The sequence below is a fragment of the Simochromis diagramma genome, unplaced genomic scaffold (assembly GCF_900408965.1).
Source record: "Simochromis diagramma unplaced genomic scaffold, fSimDia1.1 OVJJ01000079.1, whole genome shotgun sequence".
Lineage (NCBI taxonomy): Eukaryota > Metazoa > Chordata > Actinopteri > Cichliformes > Cichlidae > Simochromis > Simochromis diagramma.
Genome location: NW_024387075.1, coordinates 1,272,349 through 1,291,992, shown reverse-complemented (window position 1 = coordinate 1,291,992; position 19,644 = coordinate 1,272,349). Strand labels below are relative to the sequence as shown.

The 19,644-nt window shown below is 42.0% G+C and overlaps 1 protein-coding gene across 3 annotated transcripts in view; it reads left to right on the top strand.

The window, feature by feature from the left end:
* lrp4 (low density lipoprotein receptor-related protein 4) overlaps positions 1–19,644 on the top strand; it is a 111,774-nt gene that overhangs the window by 75,768 nt on the left and 16,362 nt on the right. For all 3 annotated transcript variants that reach the window (XM_040045572.1, XM_040045573.1, XM_040045574.1), the window contains exons 4-15: positions 438–551; positions 660–776; positions 1,165–1,293; positions 7,731–7,850; positions 8,016–8,141; positions 8,844–8,969; positions 9,626–9,760; positions 10,756–10,881; positions 11,361–11,591; positions 13,456–13,612; positions 14,203–14,420; positions 18,750–18,926. In XM_040045572.1, the coding sequence (XP_039901506.1) occupies positions 438–551; positions 660–776; positions 1,165–1,293; positions 7,731–7,850; positions 8,016–8,141; positions 8,844–8,969; positions 9,626–9,760; positions 10,756–10,881; positions 11,361–11,591; positions 13,456–13,612; positions 14,203–14,420; positions 18,750–18,926 (1,776 nt within the window). The remainder of the gene's footprint in view (positions 1–437; positions 552–659; positions 777–1,164; positions 1,294–7,730; positions 7,851–8,015; positions 8,142–8,843; positions 8,970–9,625; positions 9,761–10,755; positions 10,882–11,360; positions 11,592–13,455; positions 13,613–14,202; positions 14,421–18,749; positions 18,927–19,644) is intronic.

The window sequence follows — 19,644 nt, the reverse complement described above, 5'->3', positions numbered from 1 at the left end:
GTCTCTATTAACATCCACTTTAACCATCATGTATTCAGCTAGAGCCAATTTTGTTTTTTTTTATTTTTAAGGTTTTATTTTGTGCCTTTTGTGAGGTGTTGAAAATGTGCTTTGTAAAAGGAAATTTATTATAGCTGTAACACAGACCACTTTACACAACCTTATCGCTTACTGTGTTGCAGTGGGTGTAAATTAGAGATTTTCATATTTAGCAACAAGACATTCAGCCTGAAAGCTTCGCAGTCACAGACCTGCAGTGTTCTGAAAGATCCGCCTGTTTATGGAGGGCTTTTTTTTTTTTTTTCTGCACAGCTTTTCGCTCTTAGTTTGACTCAAAGAACTAGAGTTGCCCAGATTTCAGGGTAGCTTTAGTGTCTTTTCATTGTGTCTGTGTTATATGGTGTTCTGAAGTCTGTCACTTTTTTCTGCCTGCATAGCTCCCAGGGAGTGTGAGGAGGACGAGTTTCACTGTCAAAACGGCTACTGTATTCGCAGCCTCTGGCACTGTGATGGTGACAACGACTGTGGGGACAACAGTGATGAACAGTGTGGTGGGTACACACACAAAGAGGCTCACCTAAGCCCGAGCATGCAAGGCCTTTATTCATTCCGACAGTATTTGTAATAGTATATGAGCCTGTGTGTTCTTTCCATGGCAGACATGCGTAAATGCTCAGACAAGGAGTTCCGCTGCACGGACGGGAGTTGCATTGCTGAGCACTGGTACTGTGATGGAGACACGGACTGTAAAGATGGATCAGATGAGGAAAATTGCCGTAAGTTACTGAGAGAGTATGCACAAGCTTTGTTTTGTAGACACATTGACAGGCCAGCTTATATTTGTAGGGCATCATCCACGATAACTCAAGTCAGGTCAGAGTGATGGTACACTGCAGCATGTAAGGTCAAAATTGTGGCCTCAGAAAGGGGCAAATATGCTTACCAGTAAAGCTGTATGTAAACCAAGATCTCACAGTAACAAGTTTACTCCAGACCATGTAAATGTGTTCACTGTCTCAATGTAGAGCTGAGCTTCTGCTTCATTTCATGTATAGTTTCTGACAGACTCAGCAAAGTAGCATCAAAACTTCAAAGTGCCTCCGACAGCCAACTGCTGCACCATCTTTTCCAGCATCTGTTTAACATGTCTGCGTGTCTGTGCAGCTTCAGATGTGATGACAGCCACCTGCAGCGTGGAGGAGTTCCAGTGCGCATATGGCCGCTGTATCCTGGACATCTACCACTGTGACGGAGATGATGACTGCGGAGACTGGTCGGATGAATCGGACTGCTGTGAGTTCCCCGTCGCATAGCTAGAAACACACCTGCAGCATTGTAGACGTCAGGGTCTAGTCTCAAACCTCCAGGGGGAAAAAAGTGTACTTCTTAGACACCAATCCAAGTTTTGGGCATAAGTAAAGATTTGACAGGAAACGCACTCAGTGTTTAGCTAGGTGATCCAGACCAATCGTGCCTCTCCGGCTGGTGTAAAGAATTGCTGTCATCTGATTACACACACAGGCACAGATAAACATTTCTTGGGATCCCTGCCAGTGATCGTGGCTCTCACTAGACTGTGTTGTGCATGGTGGATGAAGACAAAGCTCTTTCCGTTTTCTCTTGCCTCTCCTTCCTTTTATTCTCCGCCTTTCCTCTGAGTGCAACTCAGATTCATGTGTTACAGCTTCCTGCACTAGTTCAGCTGGAGTTTAAAAGTACATTAAAGGCTCATCTGAACAGGAAGTTTAACATCCATCATTTTTAGTGGTTACACCGACCGAGTCTGTTCCAAACTGGGCTCAGATACTGAACGCTGACAGTTAAAGCATGGTGCAGTATAGGGCTGTGCGATATGACCAAAATCTCATATCCCGATATAAGACATCTATTGTCCCGTGTTTTAACCGATGCATGAAACTATACATTTTAGACATAATTTTAGACATAAGTTGTGAGTATGTATTACACGGCGTGCTGCGGGGAAAAGCCTGTTCTAATGTTTGAGTCTAAGGTTTATTTTTTAGCATCTGGCGGCTCTTTTTTTACTTCTCATCCGTAAATAATCTGCTCTTTCACGTGATTCAGTTTATTTTGAAAAGTCTCAACAGGATCTTGAGCTTTATTGTGAAAGGTTTATGTAGAACATAAACAAGCGGACACGCGATGGTGTTACTGTCGTTGTTGCTAACCACAATGCATAAAAACAGGCGCTTGTCCGTCCGTAGTGTGGTTATATATAATATAAGAGAAAGAGAGAACTTTAAGAAATTAATATAGCCACTACAGTGACCATCAAAACGATGAAAAAATATTGCCGTAAACAGTTTATTTTGCGACACCACGAAACAAATGATAGCGTAAAATGAAACGATAGACGTTTTTATATCGTCATCCGATATATATCGTTATATCGAACAGCCCTAGTGCAGTAAAACATCTGTAAAAGAGATGCAGCATGTAACTGATGTTGCTTCAACTACTGGTTATTTTGATAATTTGAAAATGATGGCTGTCTAAGAATCAAATGATTTCCCATTTATAAGTGAGAATATGCCAGGATAGGCTATATATATCACAGAGTGCTAAGCTTGATTAGCAGCATCTACAAAGATTTCTGTCTGCTAAGTAATAACACACCGCTTTGACTTGGGCTGTTTGTACAATGAACTGGCCAGCAAGCCATCTTATTGCCATCTTGTGTAATTGCACTGAAGTTGTCCCAGAAGGCACTGAAACCACAAACAGCCATAAAGTTTCAGTCCATTTAACTCAAATTGGTCAAGGTGACGCCTTTCACACCGCCAGCAGCTACCACTGCTCTACCTGCACCTGTTGCTCAAAGCAATCAAATATATGGTGGCCCTGAGAGGTCACACGGGCCGCAACTTAGGAAAACACCAACAAATATAAAAAAAAAATTTTTTTAAAAAAAAAACAGGGGAAAAAATCACAAAACAAAATTAAAGTGTTTGTGGGGAAACATGAATGTGACGGACCATCTACAGAAGTGACAGAAACCAAAGCATGTGAAGGATTGCGCTGAGACGCTTAAAAGAAGCGCAGGGTTATCAAATGTATGTTTTAATCACATGAGTCATATAGTACTGTAGATACACATTTTCTTTCAGCCATTTACTGTTAGCTTGTCACTTCCATGATGTTATTGTGTCCCCAGAAACACTAAAGAGTTGTTAGGAAGTGGCATTTTTGCTATAGTTGAGGTTGATAAGGTGGGTATTTTACCATTGGATTTGATGCAAAGTGACTCTACAGAAGAAGAAAAAAATGTGAATTGCTGATTCACTGTCTGTAATCTTGAAAGCTGATTCATTGATAATAGTGTTTATGTGTTGTAAGAAAGGCCCTCTGGTAGCTGCACGAAAATTGAGCTTCATTGTAAAACACTGAGTGCTGATTTCACGTCCCGACGTTCTGTTGATGGCAGGTTGGGCTCAGGAACAGCTGTTGCTCGACAGCCTGTGTCATAACTGGAAAGCACTCTGTTAGATCTGTGCTGTCACTGTATCTCTCTCTCTTTCTCACTCACTCACACGCACCCACACACACACACACACACTCTCTCACACACACACACACACACACACACACACACACACACACACACGCAGAGTGAAGCCACAGTCCTGACATAGACTATCATGTTTCGTTCGCCTCGCTCCAGAGACGCTGCCTGCTGCTGACTAATCTCTCGGCTTCTCCCCTCCCTGTTCCCTTGTCTCCGATTTCTCACGTTCATTTGCTCATCATCTTTTAACTGCCCACCACATCCAGCTCTTTCACAGACACATGCGCTCGAGCCCAGTGGTTTCCCCCCACTTTGATGTGTTTATCTGCAGCGCAATAAGCACGGCTTCAAAGTTTTGCAACATCGTTTGATCATCTGTAAGGTCAAATTATTCAACTGAGCAGCTCTCTGTTTTTTCCTCTCATCTCCTCCCACATCCAGGTTTTTTAATTGCTGCCTCACTTTTGAAGTGTTGAACTTTTTTCGAAAGTTGAGCTGGCATCAAAGCGTATTTGAAAGGGGGGGGGGGAAAGCACAAAAGGGGCCGCAGAAAGACCTTAAGAAATACTTTAGATAACTGTGTGTAGGAAATACAGAGGCACATAACAGATCTAAATGAACAAAGTGTTGTTCAAGGTTTGTTTCAGGTCCTCGCTGATGATTGCGTGTCCCCTGTGGCTGTCCTTCACTCTCACACTGCCTGTTATTCTTCCTGTTATATTTATTTATTTCTGACTCAGAATGGTTCAGGGCGAGAGCGTTCTTTTTTTCTTTTTAGTAATTTAAGTCCTAGTAAATTCTGTTTTATGCTGTAGTTTGTACACAAACACACACACACACACTTAGACAGAGAAGGCATTTCTGAGAGGCATAAGACAGCCCATCCTCAGACAGCATTCCTTGGCACGGACTCTCCAGACACATGAAGGGCGCTTTGTTAGAGAAGTCGACACTCTCTCTCACTACCTCTCTCCCCCTTATGTGAATACATACACACACACACACACACACACACACACACACACACACACACACACACACACACACACACACACACACACCCAAAAGAGATCACACTTGCAAGCCTCGTTACCACTGATGCCGCTTTGGGCTGCGTGGCTGAGCAGATGAAAGAGCTCAGTTGCTGTTTTTGTGTGCGCGAGGGAGAGAATAAGAGATAGACGAGAAAAGGGGGGATGAATCATTTGGGTGTGTGCGCGGGTGTCGGTGTGTTAGTTGGTGTCCCACGCTAATTCCCTTGGCCAATAAGTCTCTCTCTCTCAGCTTCTCTCTTGTGGGAAAGCCACCTGCTGTTTTGATCGTTTCTTGCCCAGCTGACAGGCCTGCACAGCGTTGCTAGAAACTGTCTTGACTCACATGCCTGCTGTAGCTTCGATAGGGAGCCGACTCGTCCTGTCATGAAGAAACGCGTTGAAGAAATACACACACGCTCACACACGGATGAAGGGTTTAAGATGCTTATGTCTGATTCAGCTTTAATCTTCTCATCCACCTCCGTCGTCATCTGCTGCCAGTTTGAGCTTCACTTTGATCTGATCACATGTAGCGATGATGGTGGGTGATTTAAAGGTGGGACATTTATGATCTCCGCTTAGAGATGATCATGCAGCAGCTTAAGTAAGCAGATCTAATTACTATATGTGGGAAAAGTAATATATGTTTAGGTATGTGGAATGCGCTCAGAGAAGAGAGAGTAAAAATGTTTATTCTGTGATCTTGTGACAAAACTTTCACTCTTCAAAAGTGCATAAGTGGGATCAGACATGGTGCAAACTTGTAAATGACTTACTTTTCCCAAAATAAACAAAAGGGTACCAAAAGAGACCTGATCTGAATAGAATAAAAAGGTAATTTTGGTCAACCTGAACACACCACAATGCTTGTTAGTATGTGTCATTATTTGTCGATGAACCTGTGATTGCTGATATACAGGGAGTGCAGAATTATTAGGCAAGTTGTATTTTTGAGGAATTATTTTATTATTGAACAACAACCATGTTCTCAATGAACCCAAAAAACTCATTAATATCAAAGCTGAATGTTTTTGGAAGTAGTTTTTAGTTTGTTTTTAGTTTTAGCTAATTTAGGGGGATATCTGTGTGTGCAGGTGACTATTACTGTGCATAATTATTAGGCAACTTAACAAAAAACAAATATATACCCATTTCAATTATTTATTTTTACCAGAGAAACCAATATAACATCTCCACATTCACAAATATACATTTCTGACATTCAAAAACAAAACAAAAACAAATCAGCGACCAATAGAGCCACCTTTCTTTGCAAGGACACTCAAAAGCCTGCCATCCATGGATTCTGTCAGTGTTTTGATCTGTTCACCATCAACATTGCGTGCAGCAGCAACCACAGCCTCCCAGACACTGTTCAGAGAGGTGTACTGTTTTCCCTCCCTGTAAATCTCACATTTGATGATGGACCACAGGTTCTCAATGGGGTTCAGATCAGGTGAACAAGGTGGCCATGTCATTAGTTTTTCTTCTTTTATACCCTTTCTTGCCAGCCACGCTGTGGAGTACTTGGACGCGTGTGATGGAGCATTGTCCTGCATGAAAATCATGTTTTTCTTGAAGGATGCAGACTTCTTCCTGTACCACTGCTTGAAGAAGGTGTCTTCCAGAAACTGGCAGTAGGACTGGGAGTTGAGCTTGACTCCATCCTCAACCCGAAAAGGCCCCACAAGCTCATCTTTGATGATACCAGCCCAAACCAGTACTCCACCTCCACCTTGCTGGCGTCTGAGTCGGATTGGAGCTCTCTGCCCTTTACCAATCCAGCCACGGGCCCATCCATCTGGCCCATCAAGACTCACTCTCATTTCATCAGTCCATAAAACCTTAGAAAAACCAGTCTTGAGATATTTCTTGGCCCAGTCTTGACGTTTCAGCTTGTGTGTCTTGTTCAGTGGTGGTCGTCTTTCAGCCTTTCTTACCTTGGCCATGTGTCTGAGTATTGCACACCTTGTGCTTTTGGGCACTCCAGTGATGTTGCAGCTCTGAAATATGGCCAAACTGGTGGCAAGTGGCATCTTGGCAGCTGCACGCTTGACTTTTCTCAGTTCATGGGCAGTTATTTTGCGCCTTGGTTTTTCCACACGCTTCTTGCGACCCTGTTGACTATTTTGAATGAAACGCTTGATTGTTCGATGATCACGCTTCAGAAGCTTTGCAATTTTGAGACTGCTGCATCCCTCTGCAAGATATCTCACTATTTTTGACTTTTCTGAGCCTGTCAAGTCCTTCTTTTGACCCATTTCGCCAAAGGAAAGGATGTTGCCTAATAATTATGCACACCTGATATAGGGTGTTGATGTCATTAGACCACACCCCTTCTCATTACAGAGATGCACATCACCTAATATGCTTAATTGGTAGTAGGCTTTCGAGCCTATACAGCTTGGAGTAAGACAACATGCATGAAGAGGATGATGTGGACAAAATACTCATTTGCCTAATAATTCTGCACTCCCTGTATTTGCAGAGTTGTGGTTGCAGAACGACCTCTCGGAAGTATGGAGAAACAATAAGAGGGCTACTTTAGCCAGAGAAGGTGCTCTGACAGTGAACTAGTGCTTTGTTATGCAGTACTTGACAGCATTTGTACAATGTCAGCTCTGCGTGGCACTGCATTTGTGGCAGAACAAATTTCCATCAGTGTCTTTGTATGACTGTAGCTGAATACAGCAGGAATGAAGAAAGCACCACCTTGAGGCGCTACTGAGCATTTGTGGCGTGCAAGTAAAGTACAAATACGCAAAAAAAAGAACTCCGCCGACAGCTAAGGTGACCTATCCACTGTCGCTAGTCTCACTTTGTGTCGTCACTATGCAGGATTTTTAGAACTTTATCCCACATGTTGAGACAGCATCTTACATGTTTCTTGGCCCTCATCAAATTAAAACATGCAAGTCTCACACAAAAGGCATGACTCAAAAAGGTGATTATTTAATAAGAAATTAAACAGCTGGACTTACCAGTGGTTATAATACAGGGATGTTCAAAGACTGTCATACCATTAAAAACGAGCCTCCTTTTCATGCTTGCTATAGCAAGGAAGTGGACCTGTAACCTGCACAGTTTGTGTATATTTTTATATATTTTTTAGATTTATATATAACTCCAGGCTAAATCAGTTATATATATATATGTGTGTGTTTATTTAGCTTCACATCAGCCATGCAGATCAGTGGAATTCATGTGCAGCAGCGGGATGTGCATCAATGCTGCATGGAGGTGCGATGGCGAGCACGACTGTGACGACCGTTCAGATGAGAAGAACTGCAGTGAGTAGCCGGTGTCCAGAATTAATGAACAAATCAGTTAAAAATTAATCATTTCTTCTTTTTCCGTCATTATTTTAAAAAAGCATTCACCCATAATGACTAAAGTCCTAATGACTGATCTAAGACTATAAGAGTAAAATGTATATTTATGTGCGTCTCCTGCAGCCACGTCCATGTGCACGGCCGACCAGTTCCGCTGTGGAACTGGACGCTGTGTCCGGTTGTCATGGAGATGCGATGGCGAGGACGACTGCTCGGATCGCAGCGATGAAGAGGGCTGTGAGAAAACTGGTAAGGCTCTGGTTGTTATCTTGTTTTCAGGCACTAAAAATAGTACAAGCTTCAACAGTAACCATGACAACAGCTCTGAACAGCCCTCTGCTGAGAAACTTCTCTGTTGGGAAACACAGTTGCATTTCAAAAAAAGGAAAAAAGTTCAGATTTTTTTTTTTTTTTTTTGGTCTGTTCCTTCACTGTGCTGTGGAAAGACGAACCGCAGAGACAGGCCTGTGTATTGTGATTAAAATAACAGTGAACAGGCAGCGAGGGAAAAAAGCTAGATGGAAACTTTTTATTCTGTTTTTGGATACTATCCACCAATAAAAGGAAGCATGGCGATAAAGAAGTTCAGCTTTGCAGGAAACCTGTGAATACCTGAAATGTTTCTTTTATTGCTCATCACACCATTTTATTCATATTTAATGATCTATTCAAATCCATTGTGTCATTTTTAAACCTGCTTATGTGCATCAAAATCCATGCACAGTCACCTGTTGTTCATGCTTGCATGTTACATAGGGTACACACGCACACACAACATTAAATACATACATACATGGGACTTAAACCACAACAGGGAATTAAAGACATGCCAGGCAACTGACTGTCACAACCATAGCACATACTATTTAGATATTTAAGGGAGAACTACTTGGATAAATATGGCGTAGAAAAGTGTTTCACTTATCAGATCTGTGTTGTATCTCCTCACAGACAGTCCTCCATGTGCTCCTGATCAGTTCCAGTGTGGGAATGGCCGTTGTATAGGCCTGCGGAAGGTTTGCAATGAGGTCAATGATTGTGGTGACGGGACTGATGAACACCCACACCATGACTGCCGTAAGTGTAAGAATGGTGACATCGGCATCTGGACACCAATATGACGATTACATAATAGTTTGTAGAGAGTTTAAAGGCAGATAGCAATGACGACATTTGGTATCCGGTGCATCAGTCGATATTTTATTTCTTTAGACACAAGAATGATAAACAGATTTACCTAACATTTGTTATGTGAAGTTATATATGAGTCCTTACTAAGATAATATTAAATTGTAGAAATGATCTTATTTTATTGTTACAATAAATTATGGAACACTGATGACATGTTTGAAGGATGTTTCTGTGTCTTCTCTTTACTTTTTACATTTACTGGTCTGCCATTATAAATACAAATACCAATTTCATCAAGGTAAAATGTAGTCCTAATGCTGACTCGGTGAGATGACGCTGTCAACAGAAACCATTGGAACAGCTGAGGGTGTATAATTAATGCTCAGATAAATTTTAACAGCAGTTTATACTGTATATGTTGACATTTTAACCTGGGCCAGCCTGATTGCCATCGCCATCCACGAGCCTAGCTGCTTGTGTATCTAAAATATTTTAAGGCCCAACAGTAGATGAGTCAGACACTTTTTATATTGTGCGGCTGTATTTATACTGAGCTAGGATGCTGTGTTTATGTTCCTGTAATGTTTCTGTGTTGTGCGCAGGGCCACGCTCCAACGAGGGCAACTGTAACCAGAATAACGGAGGCTGCTCCCAGAAGTGTCAGATGGTGAGAGGACTGGTCCAGTGCACCTGTCACACTGGATACCGACTGATGGACGACGGCAAAACCTGCCAGGGTAACACTGGCTTGCTTGCTTGCGCGTGTGTGTGTGTGTGTGTGTTGGAGAGAGAGACAGCAGAGTGAAAGTGAGTGAGCAGGCTGTAGCAAGTGTTAATATTCATGACCTCTGCAGAGTTTGACAATTGGCCAGTTGCTACTTTGTGTTAAACATCTGATAGCTTCACTGATTTCCTACATGTGACAGTGCTTTAAGAATTATTCTCAGTTTGCTACAACGCTACTCCCTCACTCCACTCATTCAACGTGCACTTCTTTTATAGCCTGAAGATGGTCTTTTGGAAATTGGTAATATAATTTACACATTAGGAACTAAACCAGTCATATAATTTGGTTAAGTTAAGCCTTTTCTTTTGCCAAGAATAGATGATTAAATTGTACAGAGAGACTCCAAGCTATCAACTGAATTAGAGCTGTCTGGGGAAAACGAATCAACAAATAAGCAACCAACCCAAAACTGAAAGTAGAATACAGATCCTGACTGAGTGAATTAAGCAAACCTATAAAAACTACAACTTTGCTCTACTTGTCCTGCCTTTAACTTCCTAAATATGGCCAGGGATTGAAGTTCATTAGTCCAGTCAGTCAGTTTTGCAATTTGTTAGCAGGGTTGTTTTCCAAAAGTATGAAGAAATTTCGCTGGAATTTTACAAGAATTTTCTCTTTTGGCTGGAAAGTTATTGATGACTGTTTGGTCTTCTTCTAATCTTGGATTTCTGCCACTAGCGAAACATTTTATTTGCCAGAACTTCCAAATCATGAAGATACATTCAAATCTACTTGATGTATTTTTTCCAGCTTCCAACAGTTAGTGTGCATGCATGTTGTGAAACTGATTTAGATAAAGGCTTGAAAACTAAAATGATGTACTAAAAGCATCAATGAATTTTCCCTTTCTGCACAATGTGTGTCATTGTTAATACTGTGGGAGATAAGACACCAACATCTATATGTCCCTCCCCTCCCTTCTTCTGTCTCTGTGGTCTGTTCCAGATGTGGATGAGTGTGCTGAAGAAGGCTACTGCAGTCAGGGCTGTACCAACACAGAGGGGGGCTTCCAGTGCTGGTGCGTTCAGGGCTACGAGCTCCGACCTGACAAGCGCAGCTGCAAAGCTCTGGGTACGAATGACTGGACTGTGTTTCATCCCTGACATGTGACTGCAGAGAGCTGTCGTGGTTTGACTTCTAATAAAAGTACAGTTGCATAGTGTTTGTACGTGTTTCAGCAGTAACTATATCCGCTGCTCTGTTGCTGGGTCTTGGACTTGCATTGAGGTCACCTCACTCAGAGGGTCTGGACTCGATTTAGATATGCTGCATAGGTAGAGGGCAGGCCTGGTGCAGCAGCACATCAATCTGCTGCAGTCCAGAGTTAAATGCAGGTCAGACATGTCTGTCACACAGCTGCTGCAACCCAGACCTTTATATCCAGTCAGATTAATGCTTTGTCTCATTTAAAGTGACCTTTGGTCCTAACTGAATTTTCTTTATCTCTCGTGTGTAGTTACTTGCCAATTTTAACCTGCTAACCTTTGATTCTCCTTTTCACTTTAACACACGTCAACTCCATTCACGTCCCTCTTTCTTCCTCCCTTTAGGTCCCGAGCCAGTGCTGCTGTTTGCCAACCGCATCGATATCCGTCAGGTTTTGCCACATCGCTCCGAGTACACCTTGCTGCTCAACAACCTGGAAAACGCCATCGCTCTGGACTTCCATCACAGTCTTGAACTAGTCTTCTGGTCAGATGTGACTCTGGACCGCATCATGAAAGCTAACCTCAACGGCTCCAATGTGGAGGAGGTCGTCTCCACTGGTCTGGAGAGCCCAGGTGGGTACAACAGCTAATGGGATGCAGGTTCAGATGTAGGACAACAGACTGATTTATCATGTTTCCAATTTATTGGACTCTGCTGCTTTCTGTCCAACTATACTCTGCCCCACTCCACTTCATTCATCACCTTATTCATAAATGAGTTAAGCAACATAACATCAATACTGGTGAAACTTGAAAGTCTTTGGTGCTTTCTTCTTGTCTTTTTAATTTATAGTTTCTCTGTGGTTCCTTTATTTCTAACCCTGACCCTCCTTTTCTATTTCAATCTGTGTTTTTTGTATACATATTTGTGTTCATTACATTTTGTCTTATTCTGTCATATTTAATCTCTTTCACCAGTAAATTTTCTAAAAAACATATTATTTGCTTTCTTTAAAGTTAAAAGGATCATCATCTAGCACACGTGTTGTGCATGTAGCTAGAGTCATATTAGATTTAGCTTAGCCTACCATAATCGCTTAAAACAGAGAAAAAGCTAGCCTGACAGGCTTACAGCTCACCAGCTAACACACTGTATCTTATGTATTTAACTTGTCCTAGTAGTATCAGTTATGCAGTTTTTATTTCATAATTATGATTTATTCTTTCTACTGATACAGTAGTATCGTGATTCTCGCTGTACCAGAGGTTAGCTGTGATTACAGTCAGGCTACAAAGGCAAATCTGCTGCTACATCCTTTCTTGATTTTTTATTTTTTTTATTATTTTGCTACATCATGACATTGATTTAGCTGGTTTTAAAGCTGCACTAGTGACACCACAATGTCTTGCTAGCTAAAGTGTTTGCACCTGAGAGGCAGATGATGTCTGTACAGGTTGTATGAGTCGGTTTTAGACAAAGAAAAAAAAAAAACATGGACAGGAGTAATTTGCCTAATAGTTTTGTTTAATTGGCTTAAAAAGTCCCCATCTATATTAGTTTTTAATTGTTATGAAGTCAGTTTATTTACACAGCAATTCAATTAAATTCAGTTTTATTTATACTGCGCCAAATCACAGCAACACTTGCCTCAAGGTGCTCAAGGTGTAAGGTAGTAATACATAAAGAGAAAAAAACAACAATCATATGACCCCCTATGAGTAAACACTTTGGTAACACTGGGAAGGAAAAAATCCCTTTTAACAGGAAGAAACCTCCGGTAGTCCATCTGCCGCGACTGGTATGATATGCAAATTGGCTCAAGAGTTGGCAGTTCGTCTTGTAATTCGAAGGTTGCCGGTTCGAGTCCCGGCTCGGACAGTCTCGGTCGTTATGTCCTTGGGCAAGACCCTTCACCTACCGCCTACTGGTGATGGCCAGAGGGGCCGATGGCGCGATATGGCAGCCTCGCTTCTGTCTATCTGCCCCAGGGCAGCTGTGGCTACAACTGTAGCTACCTCCACCAGTATGTGAATGTGAGAGTGAATGAATAGTGGAATTGTAAAGCGCTTTGAGGGTCTCAAAAAGCACTATATAAATGCAATCCATTATTGTTATTATTATTTTTCACACCATTTGGCTTCAGTCCAACACAGGTCCTTCAACCCACTCATCAAGAAATAGTTCTGCACCTTGATCCCAGTAAATCCACAACTTTGACTTCGTTCACTGGAGTTTTTTTTTGTTGAGATTTATAAAAAGAGACATTATAATAGGTGATGAAGGTTTATTAGATTAACTATTACTAGCAAGATGATAGATGTTCTACCAGCAGAACACTTTCAAAAATAAGAACTAACAGCTACACAAATAATTATCAGACAAAGCAAATTGAAAAAGCTAAAGAGTATGCATTGCTTGTGTCTACTTGTAACATTAGTAACAAAATATTGGTTCATACTTAAACCAAACTCAGAATGTTCTTCTCTCCTTTTAAAGGTGGACTGGCCATAGACTGGATCCATGACAAGTTATACTGGACAGACTCTGGGACGTCCCGTATTGAGGTGGCAAACCTGGATGGGACACACCGCAAAGTACTGATCTGGCAGAACATGGAGAAGCCCAGAGCCATTGCACTGCACCCCATAGAGGGGTACGAGTCCAAACACACGCACATGCAGTCTATAATTCACCACAGATGGCTCCAAATGTACACACACTCATATATACATATCCCCTCTGGATGTGTCCCAGTTGTAGTGTAGCAGCAGAGCAGGGATTAACGTTTGGCGGCACAGCCATACCCACAGGCAAGCATCTGTGTGGAACAAGTCTTTCATGAAAGGGGCAGCAGCTAAGTGTGTTTTCTTCCTAGCTTTCATGAGCTGCAGTGGCAAGAGAGAGTTTTGGATGAACCCCCAGAGAAATTTAAAGCTAGAAAACTCATTCAGCTTATTAGGTTGCTCATTTGCATGGGATAATTGAAAATTATATTTTAAAAAAGAGTGTATCCTCCCTCTGAGGCCGGACAGAACAGATGAATGCTGATGGGGAGGACATGAATGATGAGGACAGAGGAGACTTTTCTTGTTAAATCAGGCATCTGTTGTGTCTAGAATCCTGACAGCCGTCTGCTTGCCTCTTGTCTTTAATGGACACCATGACTATCAACTAATTTACACCCATCTAGTCTGCCGCTGTGAACAAACAAACTGAGCGTGATTGCCCCATTTTTCTTTTCAGTAAGATCTACTGGACCGACTGGGGTAACACACCTCGCATCGAGTACTCCAACATGGACGGCTCAAACCGTCGTGTCATAGCAGACACACACCTGTTCTGGCCCAACGGCCTCACCATAGACTACGCTGGCCGCCGCATGTACTGGGTGGATGCCAAGCACCATGTCATTGAGAGAGCTGACCTAGATGGACGCAACCGCAAGGCCGTCATCAGCCAAGGTACACTCCTAGTCTTGACTGTTACACACGTTTGCTGGAGCTAGCTTAGTTGCCTAAAGAGTGGGGCTGCAAAGTCAAAAGCTTTACCCAAAAATGATGGGCCTCTTGAGCAGCCTTGCTTTCAGCTCCTTACCTGTTTATTCCTGCTGTGGCTGTTTCTTCTTCCTCTGTAAGTGACCAGGTTTAAGGATGGCAACGTTTTACATTTAAGCACTTTCGAGTGACTAATTTCAGCAGTTAAGACAACATAACTGCCGAGTGTAAGTACATGTGAAGTGAAAAACACACAAATTATGTTTGGACCAGAAGCTCAACAGTAGATTCAAGCTTCAACAGATTCAAAAAGTTTTCATTTTTGCCACCAGAGTGAATAGGATCGATAATGCACAAGTCTTTAAAGGAGTTCTTCAAACTGGAATGACTCACATACTGCTCATAATTCATGTGACCTCACAAGCTGCTGAAGGATTCTTTTTTTAATTTTTTTTTATTAAAAGCTCTGAGAGAGGCTGGAGAAACAGAAGAGATGCTGTATGTGGTGCGCAGAGGTCTGGCTGGAGTTCAGGCTCTCATTCTCAATTTTCATTAATTATCACACTCACGCTAAGAAACACACATGCGGTAAACAAAGGGATGGATGTCGGATGTAGCACGCTGATGCCTCATTACTCCATTATGCCATGTGGTGTTAATCAAAAACATATTTCCATTAAAGAGCACATGTGGTTACCGCTGAAGTGTAGACACACACACACATACACAATCTATAAATGACGACGTAAAGCCAAATGTGGGGCTCTGTTTATGTTCTTGGTTCCAACTGAGAAGTGCATATGCACACTAAAAGTGGAGCTCTTGCAGTGTAAGCAGGCAGGGTACTCACTCACTCACTCCCACACACACACACATGCACACACACACCAGCTTATTAGGTTTATGGGTGGGACTCTAAAGTCCGCAAGCATTTGGACAGTCACAGTTTTATAGGACATGAGATTCAAAATTTGCTGTTTTTTTTTTTTTTTTGTTAATATAAAGGTTAGGCAATTTGCAGCGATTACACAACACAAGTTGAATCAGGATGAGTGCAGGTCTCAGCTGACAGTCACTTTCAATTTGGGGATTTTTTTTCTGCTGATGAACTAAAAAGTGTGGAATCAGTGATGATGAAGAGGGTTTAAGAGTTTGAAAAGAGAGAGAGAGAGAGTGGCAGGGGGACTGTTTGATGAGTGTGTGTGTATATGTGTGTATGTGCACACCATCAGCCCTTTGAGCTCTCCTTAATGATGTGTGCTCTCAGGATAAAAGGCTGTAATTGGCCCTGTCCTTCCTCCACAGCCTCTGTTTGCTCAGACAACACACAGGACAAAATAGGACATTTGTGTGTGTCTTTGAGTGTGTGCATGGTTACATTCTGAGCCACTACGTCAAGGAATGTTAACAAGCATTTATCTCTCTGAACCTATAGTTCTGTGTGTGTGTGCGTGTGCGTGCATGCGTGTGTGTGCATGCGTGTGCGTGCGTGCGTGTGTGCGTGCGTGTGTGTGTGTGTGTGTGTGTGTGTACTATCTGGATTTCTGCCAGCTCCTCTGTAACTGGAATTGGAGCATAGGCGGTTGTCACGGTAATCACCACTATCCTGTCTGCACACCTGTACACCACGAGGTAGGGAACAGGAAGAGATAGGGTATTGCATACTTGTGTGCTGGTGGGGGAGTGTTTATATTTTTTGTCTGGACTCGACAAATGCACAATGCTGTATGGCAGAAGACTGGACATTTAATATACCCAATAGGGTATATGTAGGTAGACTTAAATTAAACTATGAAATAATGGCCCCTGTGGACAGCACTTTAGTTCACAGGTATGAATTAAATTTAATATCTATAGCGCTATATCACAACTACAGTAACTTCAGGGTGCTTTAAATTGTAAGGTAAAGACCCAACAGTAATGCAGAGAAAACCCCAACAGTTACCTATGAGCAAGCACTTAGGGACAATGGGAAGGAACGGTCAAGAAGAAAACTCGGGCAGAACCAGGCTCGGGAAGTCGAGCACTTCTGATATGAAGCTTTCTTTTCAGTGGAGGCACAGTATCCACAGTCATACACAGTTGTGATATAACACAACAAGATAATCGGCCTTCAGGTAGCTGCTCTACAGTGTTGACACATGGTATTGAAGACGATAACAGTGGAAGAATTGTATCATTAAATTTAGTTGCAGCACTTTCAGTAAGACATCTACTGTAAGGAAATGTATTTCCTACTGTTGTGTAATCCATCTGTGTTGATATGCATTAGTGCACATGGCAATATATGTTGCTGTCCAAGTGATGTCTTTTTAACCAATGGCCCTACTTGTTTCAGCAAGACAAACCAGATTCTGCTATAATATGGTTCAGCTTTACAGATAAAATGCATTAAAGTGGTATTCCTAATATCACTATAGCTTTTTTTGTTTGTTTGGAAAAACCCAACCCTGAAACTTCCCATCACACTATGGAGCAGCGTTCTGTCCAGCCGGAGGCCTTGCTGTGTTGCTGGTGACCTATAACAGGAAGTGAGACATATTCAGGCAAGCTGTGAGAGGAATATGAGGTGCCACGTGTGTTAAAGAGGACATAGCTGTGAAGGTTTGGTGGGATGTTTGATGCCCTGTCCTCCTGCAGCTGCTCCTGCAGCTGTCCTGGGGAGAACAAAAAAGGAGCAGGAGCAGAGATGACAAGGAATGAGCTGATCATATCAAAACAATCATTGAGATGTTGGTGACTAAGAGGAGGGAACTGGGTGTACTATTGTCTCCCTCATGTTGAGATAAGATCAGAAAACACACGTTGAGCCACTATCATTTCACACACACACACCTGGACCTGTTTGAAAAGAAGAGACGAGGGCAAATGTAGAGGTGCTGTTTTATTTTATTTTATTTCATTTCTTTTGTTCAGTTTTCTTGAATAAACCTCATCGAACAGTCACACAAAACGCACCCAGATACTCTGATCCTTGTGGCTTATTATCGCTGTGATCTCGCTCCAGTTTTTGACGTTTACCACTTAACATTTCTGCTGTGCCGTACAACACTGTCATTAAACTAGCAGCGCTGTTTTTAAAAGCTGTGCGCCAGCACACTCGCCACACCACTGTGGCTCTGTGTGGCAGCAGAAATCACTTTTTCCATCCGTTCGGCGTGCCCATCCGACTGGGCTGTGCGGCTTCTGTGCTGGAGGAAGATTAAGGCTGGTGAAAGAAAAAGAACATTGATTTGGACAAGTGTGGAGGAGTCACCCTAGGGTGATGTTCCCACAGGAGACATATCTGCACAGGTTCCCCTGGTGTGGACTGTGACAGTCCACACCACAAATCAACTATTCGTGTAAGGAACAGAAATAGCCACAGAATTAAAGCCTTGGAGCAAATTTTTCCAATCTTAATAAAAGCAGTTAGCTTTCACGTGTAAACATTAATATCAAGGAGGACTGGAACAACAAATGACACGACTGATTATCCCATTTGCATTTTCTCTTTGTTCTTTTCTCTGCTTTGACGAACTTTGAAGAGGCTTTTCTCAAACAAAGAGATGAAGCCTCGTCTAAACAGCTATGCTTGAACTTTGATTTTTAAATATTCAGCCGCAGATGTTCAAGGAAAATCTTCCATTTAAGCAGTGAATCTGAGTGGTTAGTTAGGAAAAAAAGGCAAGCTTTTTGTCTTATTGCCAGAGTACTTCTGTTAATACAAAAACAATGTTAAAGATGTTAAAGAGCATTTAGACATCGAGCAGGCATCGATCTCTCCTTCAGAAATCTCACACATATCCTGTCCTGGTTCAATTTTCACTTTAAAATCTGTGAGTAAAGTTTTATTGTGGACACATGAGCAAAACTAGTCTGCATCAGTCTGATCCGGTTTAAGCGTGTTCTCTTACATTCAGTTTCCGGATGGAAAAGTCACATTATGTATGGAAAACCTACGAAGCGCCTCTGGTTTTGGACACTCTTGCCACAACTTAACCAACTACAGAGTGGTTTGAGGCAGTGTAATTGAAAGCAGTTCTAAAATGGGGATGATATGACATCAGCCAAGCCCACAGCTCTGAATGGAAGGATGTTTGGAGAGTTAGTGGAACAGGCCAAATGTAGCATGTGCTCTTTCCATTCTTTGTGTTAGGACTGAAACTTCATTGAATCATTACTTTGCTTATTATAAATGTGACAAACTCAGCTTCTGTGTTTGGGGGGGGGTCTTTTTTCTCTCCTTTTTTTTTGTTTGCATAAATGTCATTTTGGACTGTCGCCTTGCTAAACTCTGTTCTTGTCTCTCTTTAGGCCTTCCCCACCCATTTGCCATCACAGTGTTTGAGGACAGCCTCTACTGGACTGACTGGCACACCAAAAGCATCAACAGCGCTAACAAATTCACAGGAAAGAACCAAGAGATAATCCGCAACAAGCTGCACTTTCCCATGGACATCCACACACTGCACCCACAGAGGCAGCCTGCAGGTCAGTATCGGGCTGGGTCAACAGCTGGATACTCAGACTGATGTTTGTTACATATGTACAAAACTTGAAAATGATATTTTTGTTCTCAATAAGGTTTTTGTCTGGTTAAATAAAGGCCTTATCTGGGGATGGGTTGCAGATACACAAACTAAATAGACTATTTTTCACATTTTTCTCTCTGAATTATTAGTTTTTCAGCTGACAGCTGTTTGCAACTTTCTGCAAGGTCACAAAGCAGCAGCTTGAATCAGAACAATCAATAGCATCACAGTGAAACAGCAGAAAACATTGCATTGATCTTGTATTGATTATGTTGCATTTTACCTGTGTAGGTTTTTCTCAGTTGAGACTGTTACTGCAGTTTTGGGTTCATGGATCGGACAGTAACACACAGCAGCAACAGGAAGCTGTGCTAGCTCTTTTGTACATAACTTCAGCTTGAGTTAAAAGAAAAAGGAAGGAGTCTAGTCTAATCTCATTATATTTGGATATGTTTACTTCCCATTATTTCAGATCTGTCAGTGACTGGCTGGGAGCAATGACTCTCTTTTTAAAGTATCCAAGTTTGCAGCTTGTAGCAGTAGATGATGTGCTAAATGGTGAGCAACAAAACATCAAACACAATATCAGCATTAGAGGAAGGAAGATGAGCTAGTTGAAGGCAGAAATGGGAGACTTATCTGAGGATATCATTGCAGGCAGAAATGAAAAATTTGCC